We start from the raw sequence: 20081 nt of genomic DNA on the forward strand, positions 1-20081 counted from the left end.
TTAAAAAACCAAAGCTTCACGACTCTGAATGAAAAAGGTTGCATTGATGGGAATGGACCCAGAGTCCAACGATGAAAAAGTTTCCCTAATTTGAATAACAAACGTTGCATGTTTATTTTAATATTAAATCAAAGCATTAAAAATGTGATACTGATGATTAAATATAAAGAGGACGTTCCAAAATATTAAACGTCAAATATCATTCATTGTTTTATATTTCAAATTTTTGGTATCGTTGACACTTTTATTTTTTTAAATAAAACTACGTAGGACGATGAAGCTTCGTTTCGTTTTATTTGTCGACAAAATTAAAAAATTACAAATCATTCTGGAAAAATTATTTTTCGTTACAGGGATCAATTACAATCATTTTTGATCATTAGACATACTCTCGAATTCCTACCCACTTTTGAGAAAAAAATTCAAGTGTGAAATTTTTCGACGAAATTAAAACATTTTAAATCGTCCTAAAAAAATTATTTTTAGTTGCGGGACACAATTACAATCATTTTTGGTGAATACACATACCCTCGAAATCCTACGCACTTTCGAGAAAAAAATTCTTTACCGAAAATATAATTTCTGGCCAGAAATGCTTCCTCAAAATTTCAAGCGAATCTTTAAAACGTCATAACTTCTGCACGGATTGGACGATTTTAATGTTTAAAAAAGCAAACTACGCGTATTTTGGTGAAGAATATGTAGAAATTGCAAAAATATTCGAAAAGTTGATCCTAGACCTCGCAAAATGAGAAAAACCCCATAAAAATGGTCCAATTTTCAAACAGCCATAACTCCTACAATTGTGAATATATTTCAATGAAACTTTTTTCTGGAGTAGAGCTCATAGGTACCTACAAAAAAGTATTAGACAATTTTTCTGTACAGCGCCAACTAAATTTATTAAAAATGAAAAACGAATTTTTAAGAAAAATCGACAGGGGGTAGCTGCTGAAATTTTTCGACGAAAAAAAAAAATTTCAAATCGTTCTGGAAAAATTATTTTCGATTGCAGGGGTCAATTACAATCATTTTTGGTCAATACACATACCCCCGAAATCCTACGCACTTTCGAGAAAAAAATTGTTTACCAAAAATATACTGTGTGGCCGGAAATGTTTCTATAACTTTTTAACGAAGCCTCAGTGAACAAATTAGTATCCTTGATTTTTGTCTTATTTCGGCCTCTAGAATCTCCGGAACATTCTGTCTACCCGTTGAAGTCTCTAGTTTTATGACTAAAATTATAATGAAAACTGCATCATTTATTGACCACCTTGTATCCCCATTACTGATTAACAATATCTCTTACTACACATGGAACAAGTTTTTGATAGATTTATATTTAGTGATAGTGATATAATACATTAGTAAAGGATGAAAATTCATAACTAGAATTAAAATGCAAACAAAGGAAAGTTTTCTCTCCATTTTATAATTTCTCGTATATTTCTAGTTAGTTTAAGTGAATTGCTATTGAAATGCATTCGTATATTTTTATTGCATATTTCTTATTTTCGATGATACGTAACTTTATCTTACAAAAATCCGTCAACTTTTAAACAGACGATCAAGTCCCAACTTATATGTTACCCAGAAATAAATTCACGTATCAACAAAAGAAATAACACGAAATAAAAAATAATATACTTTCAAGTATAATATTCACAGCTTTTGTACGATTCTTCCTGTTATCGCTTTGAACAAAACATAATAAATAAGAGGCCGTAAACGAGGTTCAGTAATGGGGACACCCACCTTAACAAACAAAAATTCGATTAAGGAGTTAGGTAACTCTTGCGGTATGGAAAACAAGGCAATTTTTTAAGCTACAATGAAGAAAAAGTAAGCAGTCAATTATCCTGACACTTTGCACTGTATTTAGGTATAACAAATATTGAAGAAAACCCTTGGCAATGTTTAAAAAATATTTATAATTAAGCCTACACAGCGCCATGTTCCCGAGCCACTTCATTTTTTGATGCCTAACTGGTGTGCAGGATTATGGTAAAATGGTTGTTGTCTACAACAAAAACCGAAATATTCCATTAACTATGATAAAAGTCCTTAACATTGACGATGAGACATTTCAATTTGTATAGAAATGAACAATATGGCAGATATTTGAAACCTAAAATCGAATTTGATCAAAAATCGAGTTTTTATTATTAATATTTTGCAGAATTATTAGACAATGTTTAAAAAAACGGACCGTCAATGCTTAATAAATATAATAGTGAAGATAACTGCAAATTTTCAAAGCAATTGATTAATTAGAACTGGAGTAATTCTACACACCGTTTTGTAGAACATAGTTCCGAGGAAAATGCATTTAAAGTTTGATATACGCAGATATACGTCATTGTTTGAGGCTCTAAATTTTCAGCAAAAACATTGCTCCGACACTGGGACTTTAAAATGATTTTAAGGCTTCAAACTATTATTTAAGCCAAAAAACAAAATATCGAATTTCTCAAAATTTTAGAGTTACCTAACACTTTAATTTCGTCTTTTTGTCCTGTAGTGTACCTTCACCTTACTGGTTTCAGGCTATAAGGATAAACAAGGTTACACAAGCATGGTAGTTTTACCGTGATTCTGGTACGCTGTAGATGGTCTGGTAGGTAGAAACGGGCTTGGGAATGATGAAATATCGTGGACATATATGAACAGAGAAACTAGAGGACAGAATTTTCTTTCGAAGATCTCTGTTCGGTTCGCAGGTTGGAGGCGACCGCATTAGGGGCAACGGCCGGTCAAAGTCCTACCTTCGACATTCTATCCCCACTACCTATTTGTTCCTGTCCTCGTTCAGCCTTCTACCTTTCCTCACGAGGTTTGCTCTTCCACGTTCGTCCTGTTCCCTCTCGTCTTCACGACGCGTTTCGTTCTCCCCTCTTCGTGTCTGAGCCAAGGCTTTCTATCTTCAACGTTTGACGTTCACGATATTAGGTAATTAAATATTTAACCCTACGAGACATTTTTAATATTTCGTTTCAACGGGTCCGCGCGCGATTCAGCCATTTATACAGTCGGCGAAGTTTCTATGAGACTTCTTACGATTTTTAATCGAAAAAAGTCAACCGTTTCGACAATACGAACCGTTTATTTTGAAAGTCATGTAAGTCCATGTTTGAGGAAGATTGGTAAAAAAAAACATTCTTCGAAACACTCCAACATATAGCCATTTTTTCGCACGTTTTACGTGGATAGGTTTCTTGGTCTGTTCCCTGCACTTTATGGTTGGAGCCATACTGTGCAATCTTTATGTCTTTTCTTCTTTCGCAAATGTTTAATAATTATATTTAATTTTCTATTTAAACGGTCTTTAATCGAACTACTAGCATAATTTTTTAACACAAATTGACCTATTCTTTTATATGTATACTATACATCTAATCATATACAATTAGAATAACTGAATGACATCGAATGATTCACAACCTAAATGTAATTTTGTTCATTTTAATGCATCGATGTATCTAAAATTTATCTATAATTTTTGTTATGCAGATTTGTAATTTCTATAAAAAAGATATTTATGCCTAAACTTAATAATTCAAGAATTATATATTTTCCCACGCTACTGTTTAAACGGTCTTCCATTGGGGTAAAAATACTTTCTCATTCTTTTCTTTACGTTACTTAACACTTTCATCGTGTATCTTTCTGCAATTTTCGATGTCTTTAAACGGACGAGATGTTAAGTTTCTCACACCGTTAATTTAATTTAAACATTTAGATCAGTGAAAATCGTACAGATCGTGTGAGAAGTGTTTCATTTTGGTTGAAAAAAAATTATTATTCTATAGACTAATACTATTCGTTCACACGACAAATAAAAATATAAACATTATCCTCTATCGATGAAAAAAAAAATAGTAATCGAATACGACAAATGGTACATACAAGTATACAATATATTTACAGAGTAAGAAATAAATTTAATTTAAGAAATTAGTTTAGTCAGGATAATCTTTATTATTTATACTTGTTTGCAACTGTCCTGATATCTGATTAATATTTCTTGAAAGCTTGGATTAATAGCTTACAATTAGAAAATATTCTATTGTGTAGTGACTTATATACGATGGCATTAGGTGGTATTGTTTTCTTCCTGAGACGAGAATTGACGATTACTGATACAAACTCGTTTATAGATAAAAGTTTCTAGACGTTTTCGACTATATTTAAATATAAGGTTAACGCTGGCCAACCTAAACAAATTATTTTCTACTATTTATGTCAAGCATACCATTATAAAAATACTTATTTCAAGTTTCATTTAATTATATTGAGAAAATGGATGAAAAAGAAAGAAAATGTTCGTTTATTTGTATTATATAGGGTATTCGGCCACACTTGGAAAAAATTTTAATGGGGGATTCTAGAGGCCAAAATAAGGCGAAAATCAAGAATACCAATTTGTTGATTGAGGCTTTGTTAAAAAGTTATTAACGTTTAAAGTTCCGTTTGTAGAACGGCGATCTGCGTGCATGCGATAGTGGTTCTCACTCAGCATGAGAAACTCTACTTACTGACGTATCGACAGCCTCACAGTTTTCTGAGTGAGAACCACTATCACGCGTACGCAACTGTTCGCAGATTGCCGTTCTACAAGCGGAACTTTAAACGTTAATAACTTTTTAACGAAGCTTCAATCAACAAATTGGTATTCTTGATTTTCGTCTTATTTTGGCCTCCAGAATCTCCCATTAAAATTTTTCCCAAGCGTGGCCGAACACCCTGTATAAGTTCCGTCGTATCAGTGAATCGAGGTCGGTTTTCTGATACTTAACAATAACTATTATATTTCACGGACGCACTTCTGAATAGAAAAAAAACTGCAGATGCGGAAAATCTTCAAACGGTTCAATCATTATTTGTTTTGATATAAAAGCGATTAAGTGAAATCGTAAGTTTCATATAGATTACCGTATAATATTTGTTATTTGTATCATTGTGCTAAATATAACGAATGCTTGAGACCAAGATTACTGTGAATCGACACAGTTCGTGGGTAAACGACGATTCACAGTTTTTACTGTATTCGCAACCAGGTGCAATCTAAGAATGTTTAGACCTCTGACAGGCAATGACAAGCAAAACGTGGTCTATCAGGATTTACAGATATCTTTAAAAGGAAAACGTGTTCTCAAAAATATGCATGACGAAATTTTCAATGAAAATTTATTTTTAAATTCAGCTCTTTGCACTCTTTAAATGGCGTTTAATTCAACTTTAATAATGGAATAAGTTCAAGAAATTGGACTAGTGTCATTATTCAAAATATTTTTGTAGTCACTTTATTTACGATGTAAAATTAATTCTTTTTGTTAACATCAGACAAAATATACACAAGTTAATCTACCAAATAAAATAAGCATATTTAATACTTAGGGCAGACTGATATAATTTTCCGAAAATTATAATAAATATAAACACAAGTTTCAGGTATACAGGGTGTTCGGTCACCCCTGGGATAAATTTTAATAGAGGATTGTAGAGGCCAAAATAAGACGAAAATCAAGAATACCAATTTGTTGATGGAGCCTTCGTTAAAAAGTTATTAACATTTAAATTCAAAAATTTCAAATCGTTTTGGAAAAATTATTTTCGGTTGCGGGGGTCAATTACAATCATTTTTGGTGAATACACATACTTCTGAAATCCTATCCACTTTCGAGTAAAAAATTCGAGTAAGTGCTGAAAGTTTTGGGTGAAAAAAAAGACTTTCGAATCGTCTTGGAAAAATTATTTTTAGTTGCAGGGGTCAATTGCAAGCATTTTTGGTCAACAGACATACCCCCGAAATTCTACTCAGTTTCGAGAAAAAAATTCAAGAAGGCGTGAAATTCTTTGACAAAATTAAAAAATTTCAAATCGTTCTGGAAAAATTATTTTCGGTTGTGGGAGTCAATTACAATAGTTTTTGGTGAATAAACATACCCCCGAAATCCTGCGCATTTTCGAGAAAAAAATTCAGTACGGTCGGAACTTTAAACGTTAATAATTTTGTAACAAAGCTTCCATCAACAAATTGGTATTCTTGATTTTGGTCTTGTTTTGGCCTCTAGAATCCCCCACTAAAATTTTTCCCAGGGGTGGCCGAACACCCTGTATAATCTAAACTAACATTTAGAACACGTTCATCTATCATATTTAAGATGCTATTAAACGACTGTAAAAGTCGATTTTTCTTACTGCTTTAAAATTGTAATTAAATGCTCTTTTAGCAAATATAATTCTTCTTTTTTATTTTAAATCTATAACTTGGTATTGCATAAGGGAATACTGATCGTAACAATGGGAACAATTGTAACACTGGCAGTTGGTATCAGTTATAAAATTTAAAAATGCACAGATATATCTGTAACGATGGAGTACAAAACTTGGAATAATATTGTTACCAAAGAACAAGAACAAATCTATTGCAAAATATTTTTATAATTTTAATTTTCATTTTTCATTTCTATCTTTTTGTAACTTTCTACATACCCAAACGTTAAGTTCTTTTTTAAGTGCAATTTAATTAAATAAATATCTCGATATTCTATTATTTACGATACGTTTGAAAAATTTTTCCTGCTTCCCACGTTTATTTAATAACTTCATGATTAATTTCTTGATAGATAAAAAAATAGTTTAAACTCAATAATCCCAGATAAGTAGGTAACATAATCGTTCAATAATCGTCATTGTAAGTACAATAGTTTTTACGTAAACCTAAAGTCAAAGTGTTGTAATCGCGTTATCTTTCTTATTTTATCGAATTTTTCATAATTTTTTATTTATACCACTCGATTCAAGGGCCCTGATTGTGGGCCATTATGGTTCTGAGTGGAGTCTCGAGCTCGATCGCGTTCTTATTGTACACGCCGCCTCAGCGCGATGTTATCTAGCCTTATCTGCACGAATAAGTGCCTTCACAATAATAAAATGAAACTCTACCTCTCTCTGTGATACCAATTTCGTGATGCGTTGTCACTCAAAGCTACTGCGCAATCGTCGCTATTGATAAGAAGAAACGAGATTTACTAGCGCCCGCGAGCTCAGTGCGGTCCTGATTAACATTCCGTCGGTATTGTGGAAACTCGATTAGTTTGTTAAGTAAGGCCAAGCAGTTCGCGGGAGGCATTTCGAAAGTCACCGCGACATTTCTAGGATACGAGCGTCTCTGTGGGAACAAATGAAAGAGTTTCAATCGAGGGAATTGTAAGCATTTTCGTCAATATGGCCGCCACCACCGTCTTAGCCACGTTTTCGGTCCTCAAGGACCATGTCAAGTTAAAGGTTACCCAGGACTCGGTGGCCATTGACAATATCGGTAATGACAAACTATCCAGACTCGATCTGCTTCGATTTTATTTCTTTTTTTTTGTTACCTGTTACGACTTAACGACTTATTGTTTCGCGATTAGTGTTCAAGTTACACTACAGGGCCACGTTTCTGATATTGCTGATCTGTTCGCTTCTGGTGTCGTCTAGACAATTTTTCGGCGAGCACATCAGGTACTGAATTTTACGGCTGTGGAGGGTGTATCCTGCAACGTGACGCACGATTTTTCATTCACTGTCCGATAAAAGAAATTTTTTGGTACGGAGCGTGGAACTAGAAACCGTAGGTCGCCTGAGATTCTCCAAAGAGCCGCGAATTTGTTTATTTGTACAGAAAGCACAGATGGGACAAATGTAAAAAAAATTAAATCGCTGTTGATGGAAATATAATTCGTATAAAGAAAATTATTCGAGTCAGGGTTGGTTAGAACTGTTGAAATCTACAGATTTTTAATTGTTTATATTTCACACGTTTTCATAATACATAACCAGCCGAGACAAGTGTAAAATCTGAGTAAGAAAAGAAATTTAGAAAGAGAAGTATAAAAATGACGAAAAAAATTTGTTGACGCTTGGGGTACGAATCTGCTTATCTCTGGTTGTACGGGACTTCATGCAATTAGTTTTTAAGTTATTTTAAATATTATGTCGTAGTAGTAATCAGAGTTGAACAAATTTTATTCACAAATAACGAATAGAAATTTTAGATTTATCTGTAAACTAACTTCTATGTACGTTTCATTCATAAATTCATTTATAAATTACGAGCATTTATTCGTTATTCGAGAATGAAATTTGGCTAACTCTGATAGTAGCCATTAGAGTTACGATTATACAGGGTGTTCGGCCAACCCTGGGAAAAATTTTAATGGGAGATTCTAGAGGCCAAAATAAGACGAAAATCAAGAATACCAATTTGTTGATTGAAGCTTCATTAAAAAGTTATGAACGTTTAAAGTTTTTTCCGTACTGAATTTTTTTCTCGAAAATACGTAAGATTTCGGGGGTATGTGTAATGACCAAAAATTATTGTAATTGACCCCCGCAAATGAAAATAATTTTTCCAAAACGATTTGAAATTTTTTTTTTCCGTCGAAAAATTTCACACCTTCTCGAATTTTTTTCTAAAAAGTGGGTGGGATTTCGAGGGTATGTTTACTCACCAAAAATGATTGTAATTGACCCCTGCAACCAAAAATAATTTTTCCAGAACGATTTGAAATTTTTGAATTTAATTGTTAATAACTTTTTAACGAAGCCTCCATTAACAAATTGGTATTCTTGATTTTCGTCTTATTTTGGTCTCTAAAATCGCCCATTAAAATTTTTTCCAGGGGTGGCCGAACACCCTGTATGTTTATGTATTTTCAAATAACGTGACAACAAAATAATTTGGCTCTGAAGAGGTTAAAACGCACGTTACACAATATTTTTAGTAACATGTTACCAGATTTATAGTAGTGAAAATGGGAACACTTAGCTTATCGTTTCTAGTCCAATGATTACGTATAATAATCTCTTCAGTGTCAAATAAAATGCAGTCTTTTTATGCTTAATGTTTATTTATGCTATTATAAAATCTTGGTTCTAGCTTTACGTTAAGTAACCTGAGATCAAATATGTTTAAAAGTAAAATACAACGAAAAGCTAAATCTTCCCATTTTCACTATTGTAAATGTATCAATATGTTAGTAAAAAATAACAAGTAACATGTTTGCGTTTTGAATTAGTCGTGACGTCCCCTATGATATAAGAAAAAAAACAGTGGTCCTATTTAAAAACTCCAAATGTCTGTTTCGCTATAAAAACAGTTTGTTTACGAAATTTTTATTTCACAATACCAATAAATTTTTGTCGCGTTTCAGGATACAGCCTGTTTATCACGCCTAAATATTATAATATACAAACTCTCGTACTGAAAATCATACATTACTTCCGGTTACGCGTTAGTCAATATAAAATACGCTTGTGATAAACAAAGAAAGATTCTCAATGAATGTTGTAAATCATTGATGCAACAGTAAATTAAAATAATAGAAAACCTTTCGTACAATCAGAAGTTGTATAGGTTTACAGAATATCCTTTTTAGGAAACGGATTTTGTAAACATTTTAATCTTAATGACGTTAACAGTGCACGTAAATCCACGATCTTTTTTTGTCTAACATAAATTCTATCGAAGATTTAAATTAAATATGTCTAAGCCAAAGTCTTAGAATAAAAACTTTGCTAGAATTGAAACTGAAAGTCTCGAAAGATTCTCTACTATTCTTTGTAAGCTTATTTTGGTCTGTCTCTGTGCAATCTTTAATCCTCCCTCCTCAAAAATATACTAATTAAAAGGTATGGTCCATATCATAAAACAAGGCCATAAGTTTTAATATATTTTTCTTCGACAATTTTTAATTCTAAAATTTTCAAGTTTATGTAATTAAAAACAGACCGAATAAGATCGAGTCAAGATTTTCAACGACGATTAAACTAATATTGAAAAACGTTATTCTAAAGAACTTTGCATAGAAATAGAGCTGGGTGAATTTTATTCATCAACAACGAATTTTTTAAACGAATATACAAATAAACAAAACAATTTTTATTCGTTATTCGAGAATAAAATTTGTCTAATTTTGCATAAAAAGGGCAAAGTGAGATTTGTTAAAACACCAAAAGGGTATCGTGAAAAATGAAGGATGAGAACCACGGCTCTAAGCAAATGGTGATTGTTTTACATGGAAAGTTATTTTTTTCGGAATAATTGAAATATTTAAAAAAACGCAAAAGTGGTGGATGATTTTTGGTATGAATCGTTAGGTATTTAACACTGTTTCTATCAAAAGTGTCAGAAGACAAGTTTCAAAATTTTAACTTGAAATTATTAATGTTAAAAATAACATCATTTACATTAACAATTTTCATACATGTTAGATACTGGCAAAAGTTCGTGCAGATTTATACTAATCTCTTCAAAGAATCGTTATTTTCTGGCAATATAATTTTACTCGAAAAAACAATTCTACAAACTTCTTTTAAGGTTTAATAATCTTATACGTCCCAGTAGTGTAAAGGTCTTGAGCTTTTTTTACGAGCAATTGTTTTTGACATGTTTATTTGCTAGAGAGGTTGTTATAAATATAAACAAATGGTAGTCGCGAATGGTGAGGATGCGACGAAACTTTTCAATTGATACCTTTATCCATTGGGGGGCCATTCACACAATTTTTTAAGCATGTCATTAATTTTTTTAAATTGATCGAATTATTTTTGCATTGTAAAATGATCTTGCTGAGATTGCTAAATCAGTTTAAAATCGTGACGCAAATATCATTTTATACAGGGTGTTCGACCACCCCTGGGAAAAATTTTAATAGGGGATTCTACAGGCCAAAATAAGACGAAAATCAAGAATACCAACTTGTTGATGGAGGCTTCGTTAAAAAGTTATTAACAATTAAATTCAAAAATTTCAAATCGTTCTGGAAAAATTATTTTCGGTTGCGGGAGTCAATTACAATCATTTTTTATGAATAGACATACACCCGAAATCTTACATACTTTCGAGAAAAAAATTCTTTACCGAAAATATAATTTCTGGCCAGAAATATTTGCCCGAAATTTCATGCAAATCTTTAAAACATCATAACTCCTGAACGGATTGGACGATTTTAATTTTTCAAAAAGCGAACAACGCGTATTTTGATGGAGAATATGTAGAAATTCCAAGAATTTTCGAAAAGTTGATCCTTAACCCCGTAAAGTGAGGAAACCTCCATAAAAATGATCCAAATTTCAAACTGCCATAACTCCTACAATAGTCAATGGATCTCATTGAAATTTAGTATACATAGTAGAAGTAGAACTCACGGGTATCTACAAAAAAGTATTAAACAACTTTTCTGTACAGCGTCAAACAAATTTCGTTTTTTAAAAAAAAAATCGACTGGGATTGAAATTTTTCGACGAAAAAGAAAATTTCAAATCGTTCTGAAAAAATTATTTTTGGTTGCGGGGGTCAGTTACAATCATTTTTGGTGAATAGACATACCCCCGAAATCTTGCGCATTTTCGAGAAAAAAATTCAGTACGGGTGAAGCTTTAAACGTTAATAACTTTTTAACGAAGCCTCAATCAACAAATTGGTATTCTTGATTTTGGTCTTGTTTTGGCCTCTAGAATCCCCCATTAAAATTTTTCCCAGGGGTGGCCGAACACCCTGTATATTCGCGTATCATCTTTCTGTTTGCATGGACAATGTTTCCTCAAAACGAATAAAGAATGAAAGACTAGTCGATCTGAGCTTTCCATGGTGGCAATATTATTACACTGTTTTTAATAAACAATAGTAGAAAATTGCCCTCGAAATAAACTTCGATAGAGGGTCACACGAACATTTTCTGGTATCTGATATTTGCATCGAAACAGTGTTAAGAGAAATAAACGTGATCACGATCGTTGACTACATTAATCGTTGCGTTTTATGGATAAGGTGCGTTGCCAGTACTGCGGTGGCGGAGCATGTAATCAACACATTCTGTTTCTTCATGTCCACCTACACCGTGGTAATTATTAGAACTAGACGTGGTGACTGCGTAAAAAGTACCGTAGAAAATAGAAGAAATTTCGTAGGTGAAACACATGAATGCCACGTCGGTCGAGCTGGGCGTAGTTCCTCACCCTGGCGTAGGACCAGCGACCAAAGACGACCCCATCGTCCACCATGCTTACTACCAGTGGGTCCCTTTCGTTCTGTTTTTTCAGGCGATCGTCTTTTACGTGCCTCACTACCTGTGGCGGAATGCTGAAGGTCAGTCGCGTTATACAGGGTGCGTCATGCAATTGGAACGGTTAGTGTGCACCTTCTGTTTCGTCGGAGACAAAAGAAAATGGTACAGGGAAATATTTGAACGTTTTAACGAGATCTATCCGTGGATCATACTCCATTACGGAAGATACAGTTTTGGGCAAAATTATAGGACACTCTGTATATTTGCATATCGGTAACTATCGGTGGTAATAATTATAAATACCGGTATATTTACAGTCTCATAAGTATTCTTACCTTTGTTGCTTGTAAGAGAAATTTGTTGAAATCAAAGGATGCATTTAAAGTTTTGCAATTTTTTTATTATAAATGAACTCATGTATAAAGTTTATTTATACCAAATTAGAACGAAATTAATTAACAAAAATATATTGATTTTATTCTGCATAGTACATAATAGCAGTCCATAAAGGTATTCGTACGAGTGTAGATTTTGTCAAAAAATCGCATATTACGGTAACTTTTTTACTTTTGTATTGATTTTCTAGTATTTCGTGGGTCCACCTTTATGCTTTATTATATCGTTTAATCGATTTGACATACTTTCTATCAGTTTTAAAGTGATATTTGATTCAATACTATTCCAAACTTCTACAATGTTTCCTTTTAGCATTTGTTTATTGAAAATTATATACTCGCGTAGTCTTTTACCTATTTCCACCAATAAATTCTCTATAGGATTTGTATCTGGACTCTGAGTACATGCATCGTTTGAATTCAATAAATTTCACTCATAAGCAATGAGGGTACGAATACTTACGGAATTTACAGTAGTTGCATATCAGTAACTATCGGTAGTATTCAATCGAAACTCATAAATACCGGTACATTCACCTATATTTACCGATAATATTTTCAGTGTTTTGATTGCATTGCAATTTTCAAGATTTTTCTTGAAAACTGACGTTGCTTTCTTATCGTTATTTTCGGTCTTTTATCTACATACGTAACGATAAAAGACCAGTATAATCTTTAATAACTCTTACTCATACCCAAACAGAAGATCGAAATAATACCAGTATTTATTTCGGTATTATAAAACTGTTACTCAATCTCTGTTGTATGCACTGGACCAAAACAGTTGCTATACACTCGATTAGAATTTCTTAAATCATTCATTAATATAATAAACACCATTTTTAAACACCATCTTTCAGCCTGATTATGGTATACAGGGTGTTCGGCTATCCCTGGGAAAAATTTTAATGGGAGATTCTGGAGGTCAAAGTAAGACGAAAATCAAGAATATCAATTTGTTGATTGAGGCTTTGTAAAAAGTTAGTTAAAAATTAAACTAAAAAATTTTAAATCATTCTAGAAAAATTGTTTTTGGTTGCAGGGATCAATTACAAGCATTTTTGGTAAATAGAAATACCCTCGAAATCTTAACCATTTTCGAGAAAAAAATTCCTTACCAAAAATATAATTTCTGGCCAAAAATGGTACCCCGAAATTTCATGCAAATCTTTAAAACGTCATAACTTCTGAACGGAGTGGACGATTTTAATGTTTCAAAAAGCAATCAACGCGTATTTTAGTGAGGAATATGTAGAAATTCTAAAAATATTGGAAAAGTCGCTCCTTGACCACGTAAAATTAGAAAAACCCCATAAAAGTGGTCCAATTTTCCAACAGCCATAACTCTTACAGTAGTGACTATATTTCAATGAAACTTTTTTCTGAAGTAAAGCTCATGGGTACCTACAAAAAAGTATTAGACCACTTTTCTCTAGGGCGTCAAACAAAATTATCAAAAATGAAAAACGAAGTTTTAAGAAAAATCGACAAGGGGGTGCTGAAATTTTTCGGTGAAAAAAAAAAATTTCAAATCGTTCTGGAAATATTGTTTTCGATTGTAGGAGTTAATTACAATCATTGTTGGTGAATAGACGTAGCCCTGAAATCTTACCTATTTTTTAGAAACAAAATTCAGTACGGGCGGAACTTTAAAGGTTAATAACTTATTAACGAAGTCTCAATCAACAAATTGGCATTCTTGATTTTCGTCTTATTTTGGCCTCTAGAATCTTTTATTAAAATGTTTCCCAGGGGTACACCCTGTATAAGGTCCATAAGATTGCGTACTTCAATTGTTCTTTATTTCCACTGTCAGATTTGTTATTCTTTCACTGTTTGGTGCATCATAGAGCAACCACTCTTTAATACATTTAACGGTATACTTTGAGTTTTGATTTTGTTGAATTCTTCTCCAAAATTTAATTTTTCTGCGCTATATTTTGTGATAGGAACGGGGAAAAATATAAAATTATACCATTCAATATTTCACTTTACCATTCTTTTGTAGTTTTAGCACGTTGACTGTCATGGTGGTCGCCGATGGCCGACATTTTGAGCTTACAATTCTCCTTTCAAACTCGAAACGAATGTTCCTTATTGCTTATTAAATTTGAAACAATGTTTATATGGATATTTCTGTTTTTCATACTACAAATTCAAGTCAACGTGTTAAAGAATACATCCTGGAAGTTTCAGTCGAGTGACACACACACCATGTTCCTTCGAACAAATTCTAACGCGTTCCTGTACTGATTTACATTTAATTTGCATTGAATACATTTTTAATATCTAGGAAAATATTACTATTTTAATTACTATTTTAATTTGGGTGTCTACGATATCTAAAACTCCACTAGTTTGCAATGCTTTCGCCGCTTCTGTTTGGCTTCTATTCTTCGAACAGTGTGAAAGGCAACGAATATCCGTTGCAATTTACAGCGATTCGAAAACGTTGCAACGTGGAACGTTCGGTCGACGGTGCTTGAAAAAGAAATATTTCGAAAAAAATATGCAGGAGGTCGTTTGAAGATGTTGGTGTCCGGTTTGCAAATGTCGACCTTGGCTCTGCGCGACTCATCTTTCAAGACCGAAAACGGTATCACGGTTCCTACGAAACAGGAATGCGACGAAAAGATCCAACACATTCGTGTCGCTTTCATAAATCGTATCCACTTGAATCGACCGTGGGCGTATTACTTGGGCCTTTGCGAGGTTCTGAATTTCATAAACGTGCTTTCACAAATTTATTTCACCGACTGGTTCCTCGGCGGCGCTTTTATGGGGCTCGGTCAAACGATATCGGACAGCAGTCGCAATAACGTGATGGATCCTCTTGATGTCACGTTTCCCAAGGTATCGTCGGACTTATTAACAAATATTTATTTCTTCTCGATCAGACATCGAATAAAAATTTATATTAGTTCGTCCCATAAGTTCGTGCCGTTCGATATTCTGAAATTTATTTAACAAATATTTCTTTTGTATTGAAAAGATCTTTGTTTTCGCGAATTTAATAATGTACAGGGTGTTCGACCACTCCTGGGAAAAATTTTAATGGGGGATTCTAGAGGCTAAAATAAGACGATAATTAAGAATACCAATTTGGCGATGGAAGCTTCGTTAAAAAGTTATTAACATTTAAATTAAAAAATTTCAAATCGTTCTGGAAAAATTATTATCGGTTACGGGGGTCAATTACAATCATTTTTGGTCATTACATATACCCCCGAAATCCTACGCACTTTTGAGAAAAAAAATTCCTTACTGAAAATCTAATTAGGTGCCTTTTTTCGACGAAAAAAAGAAATTTCAAATTGTTCTAGAAAAATTATTTTCGGTTGCGGGGGTCAATTACAATCATTTTTGGTGAATAGACATACCCCCGAAATCCTACCCAGTTTCTAGAAAAAAATTCGAGAAGGTGTGAAATTTTTCGTCGGAATAAAAAAATTTCAAATCGTTTTGGAAAAATTATTTTCGGTTGCATGGGTCAATTACAATCATTTTTTGTCATTACACATAACCCCGAAATCCTGTGCATTTTCGAGAAAAAAATTCGGAACTGGCAGAACTTTAAACGTTAATAACTTTTTAACGAAGCCTCCATCAACAAATTGGTATTCTTGATTTTCGTCTTATTTTGGTCTCTAGAATCCCCCATTATAATTTTTCCCAGGGGTGGCTGAACACCCTGTATAATAGAATCAGAGAAGAGAATATTCATACACCTTGAATTTTGCATTTTAATTAATAAGATCTTCCTTTGTATAACTTCCAATTAAAGACAATATTTAGTAAAATGTACTATAATTTCGATTTAAAATAGGAAACAAAGATTGTAACAGTATACTAAAACCGTTGAGAAAAAAGTGCTTGTACAATTAGGTATTTTTATAAATAACAGGATGTATTACTATGATTAATATTTGATTGGGTATCCTTTGGTTTTTTTCAAATGAAGTTGTTTTAGGTAACCAAATGCATTTTTCACAAATATGGTCCCTCGGGGACGATCCAGGAGATCGACGCGCTGTGCGTCATGGCACTGAACATTGTGAACGAAAAGATCTATGTGTTTCTTTGGTTTTGGTTTATAATTCTTGCGGTGATAACCGGTTGCGGGTTAATATGGCGACTACTAACTATGGCGTTGCATGCTAGGTTACTATTTACTGTATACATTTCCCTACAATTGATCCTTCGTAACAATTCCAATAATTTTTCTTATTATGTTCAACAATTGATATGCAGTGTGTTCGGCCACCCCTAGGAAAAATTTTAATGGGAGATTCTAGAGGCCAAAATAAGACGAAAATCAAGAATAGTAATTTGTTAATTGAAGCTTTGTTAAAAAGTTATTAACGTTTAAAGTTCCGCCTGTAGAACAGCGAACAGCTGCGTACGCGTGATAGTGGTTCTCATTCAGCATGAGAAACTCTACTTACTGACGTATCAACAGTCTTACAGTTTTGTGAATGAGAATCACTATCACGCGTACGCAGCTGTTCGTAGATTGCTGTTCTACAGACGGAACTTTAAACGTTAATAACTTTCTAACGAAGCCTCGATCAACAAATTGGTATTCTTGATTTTCATCTTATTTTAGCCCCTAGAATCTCCCATTAAAATTTTTCCCAGGGATGGCTGAACACCCTGTATACAGCGTGTCCCACTTAACTCGAGCATTTTAAATATCTAATCTTGTTTTCGATGCTAGAATAAAGTGTTACCAGAAAATATTAATCATTTTGACGCGGCAAATATTACAATAAACAATCTTTTTTAGGATCACATTTTCAAAAATTTGGAAATTATATTTTTAAATAGGACGATGGATATTCAACTTGTGCAATATATTGAGCTTCAAACGATCTCGAACTACAACAGTCACGTGTAAATTACGTATATTTGTTTTATTTCAGAAAATACTCAAAATAATTAGGGTTCGTACCTATACGTTTTCAGGTGTTATAAATGAATAGAAATTAACGGTAGTCGTTTAGAACGTATTTTAAAATAAAATAAGTACACGTATGCACCATTATATTATTTGTAGCTCAATTTCTGGGTTAGGTATGTAATTGAATATGTTCTTTTATCAGCTACAATACCTCAGTAATAAATATATGTCGATGATTTTGAAATTTCGGAAAATATATTGCTTATCATGGCAATGATCATACTCTTTGACTATTAATAACTGTCCTTCAATAATCTCAATAATTTTAAAATTATTTTTTGCTGTATTGTATACTTAACAGGCCCTTCTGAGGTTTTGATCGTATCGTATCCTGTCATTTTACTTATTTTATGCTTCTTCGTAGCACAGTAACGAGAATGTTAACATTTTACCTTTCCAAACAAATAATCTTTTCCTATCATCGAAAATAAATGAAATATTTAAGACCCTCAAGTTAAGACACCACGTATATTATTCAAAGTACAAAATTTCGTTAACTCATTGCGTGGGTGATCAGTGGACCTAACGTTCGTCGGGACAGGTAGTTTTTGTTAATTGATAGTTTTCTCGTATCCGCAGGAGCACAGCCTTCAACAAGATTGTGTTTTCTATGGCCTGTCCAGGAAAATATAACCCGTGGAACGTGCTGACAGTTACTAATGATTGCCATTACGGGGACTGGTTGTTTCTGTATTATATAGCTAAGAATCTGGACAACTATGTTTTCAAGGATCTTTTGCAAAAATTGGCCAAAGACATGCAAGCAAAACGCGAAGGTTTTCAAAATATTCCTTCCGAGGAGGAACCGCTGACCCATATTGCTTGATGTTTTTTTACGTCGTTTATTTATACCCTTACGTCACAATAAATTAATAGAGAAAAATAAACATTATTAATAGCTAATAGGAAAAAATTATTTAAAAGAAATACGAGTAAGTATATTTATACTATTACAGAATACACAATGAAGGACAAAATTCAACAAATAATAATACTTTCCTAGAAAATGATTATTTATTTGCATAGTTACGTAAGATTTGACGAAAACGTATTACTTGTATTATTCTACTCACATTTTGCTTTAAAAAATGTGCAACAGTTTTATTTCATGCTGATTAATTAACTGACTATAAGATTTTATTTGTGACTCAATTTTGCACCGTTGCAAATCGTAAATAACAGTTTGCGATCAATTTAATATTTTGTCCATCAGCCTTTAGCAACTATAACAGCTGTGATTTGTTTTGAGTTAAATTTTCATAGATTTCGTCTCGCTGTTTTCTCAGCAAACTCATTTATCATGTCGTTGCGGTCAGTATTTAATGTAAAAATAATTTCAATAGATTTAGTTAATACTCTTGTATTGTAACTTTTAAATATTTTTCCACTTTTCTAACTAATGACGAACTGTGTACCACGGAGAAATTCGTTAAATATGTGCGTATCTTATTTTTAAGATAGTATCAATATTTGGATAACGAATTATATATTGAATTTCGATTTAGCGATGTATAATAAAAGAATAATTCATTTCTATGATTTCTGGAATTTCAAGCACCCCATTTTGGTTATCTCTGTTTAAATCCGGCACTGGTTTGCAGCTTCAATTAATTTTTTAAAGACAATATTTGCGAACTGTGTTTCCCTAGAGATATTTTACTCAACTAACTTTTCAAAATTGAGTAAACGAAACTTATTATTTAATTAACTTTGTCTTGTACCCATAAACATTCAGTAAATAAATATAAATAATTTCCTGTTAATTATACATAGTGACGTCGACCATTTAACATTGTCAGCGATATTTTTTTTTTTCTTTTTACTGCACGGAATTTTTTTATTTAATCATCATACTTGATTTAAAGACTTGGAAGTACAAGAATACATATTCCTATTCCCAAAATTTTTAAGAGTGAAAGATTTATAAAATATCAGGTTTATAAATATTATTAAGCTTTCTGCAATAGTCTAATTTTTAAACTAAGAATAACGTCAGATTTTAATTGTCAGTGACGATATTTCACGTGCATTTAGAGTCTGAGAGTATATTAATCGTAAGATCTTTTCCGTTAAAGCTTGTCTCGTTGAATTAAAATAATGGCAGGAGTTATATTATTCATACACCGACGTGATGAATCTTTGGTTGACTCAGAATCTCGAGTGCATGTGTTCTGGAAGGTCGCTGACTCGATTCAGTTCCAAGAATGGTGAGAATAATTCGTGCACACAATTAAACAAAGGATTCTATTTGAAAACGACAAAATTATCACTCAGTCGTAGATTTCTTTTTCTATATTCAAGCTTCCTCTAAGTCTACAGAGAATGTGGTACGGAGGTGTGAAGGTGCCATTTTGTGAAAATAGAAATATATTAATAATTTTTAAATGGTTAATCTCAATGAATATGACAGCAAGAATTAGCAAAAAACTATAGTTTTCAAACTATTCTATAAGTTTCTATGAGCAATCACTATTTTACACGATTTATATACCATTTCCAATAGATTTCTTTTTTATGGGTTCATATAAAATATTATTTTTACTAACGAACAACAATTTTGAGAAGTGAAACTTAAAAAGATAACTAAAACTCGAATAAATACTGCTAGTGTAAGATGGTTGAGAAACACTGGACTGTAAACCATGGATCCTAAAGCAATATTTCGAG

The 20081-nt window shown here is 32.6% G+C and overlaps 1 protein-coding gene across 2 annotated transcripts; it reads left to right on the forward strand.

Annotated features, from left to right (window-relative positions):
- The first annotated feature begins 6899 nt into the window (after nucleotides 1-6899).
- Nucleotides 6900-18705, forward strand: Inx7 (innexin 7). Of its 2 annotated transcripts, XM_076776644.1 has the most exons (7): nucleotides 6902-7327; nucleotides 7422-7512; nucleotides 11822-11894; nucleotides 11962-12139; nucleotides 14970-15307; nucleotides 16425-16615; nucleotides 17994-18705. In XM_076776644.1, exons 1-7 carry the CDS (start codon nucleotides 7234-7236, stop codon nucleotides 18238-18240), a joined length of 1212 nt encoding a protein of 403 aa, XP_076632759.1. In that variant the 5' UTR covers nucleotides 6902-7233; the 3' UTR covers nucleotides 18241-18705. The 2 variants fall into 2 exon arrangements, with proteins under 2 accessions (XP_076632769.1, XP_076632759.1); XM_076776654.1 differs by lacking the exon at nucleotides 11822-11894 and having other exon boundaries at nucleotides 6900-7327; nucleotides 12094-12179.
- Nucleotides 18706-20081: the final 1376 nt, after the last annotated feature.

Source organism: Colletes latitarsis, chromosome 2, assembly GCF_051014445.1.
Source record: "Colletes latitarsis isolate SP2378_abdomen chromosome 2, iyColLati1, whole genome shotgun sequence".
NCBI classification, from domain to species: Eukaryota; Metazoa; Arthropoda; class Insecta; order Hymenoptera; family Colletidae; genus Colletes; species Colletes latitarsis.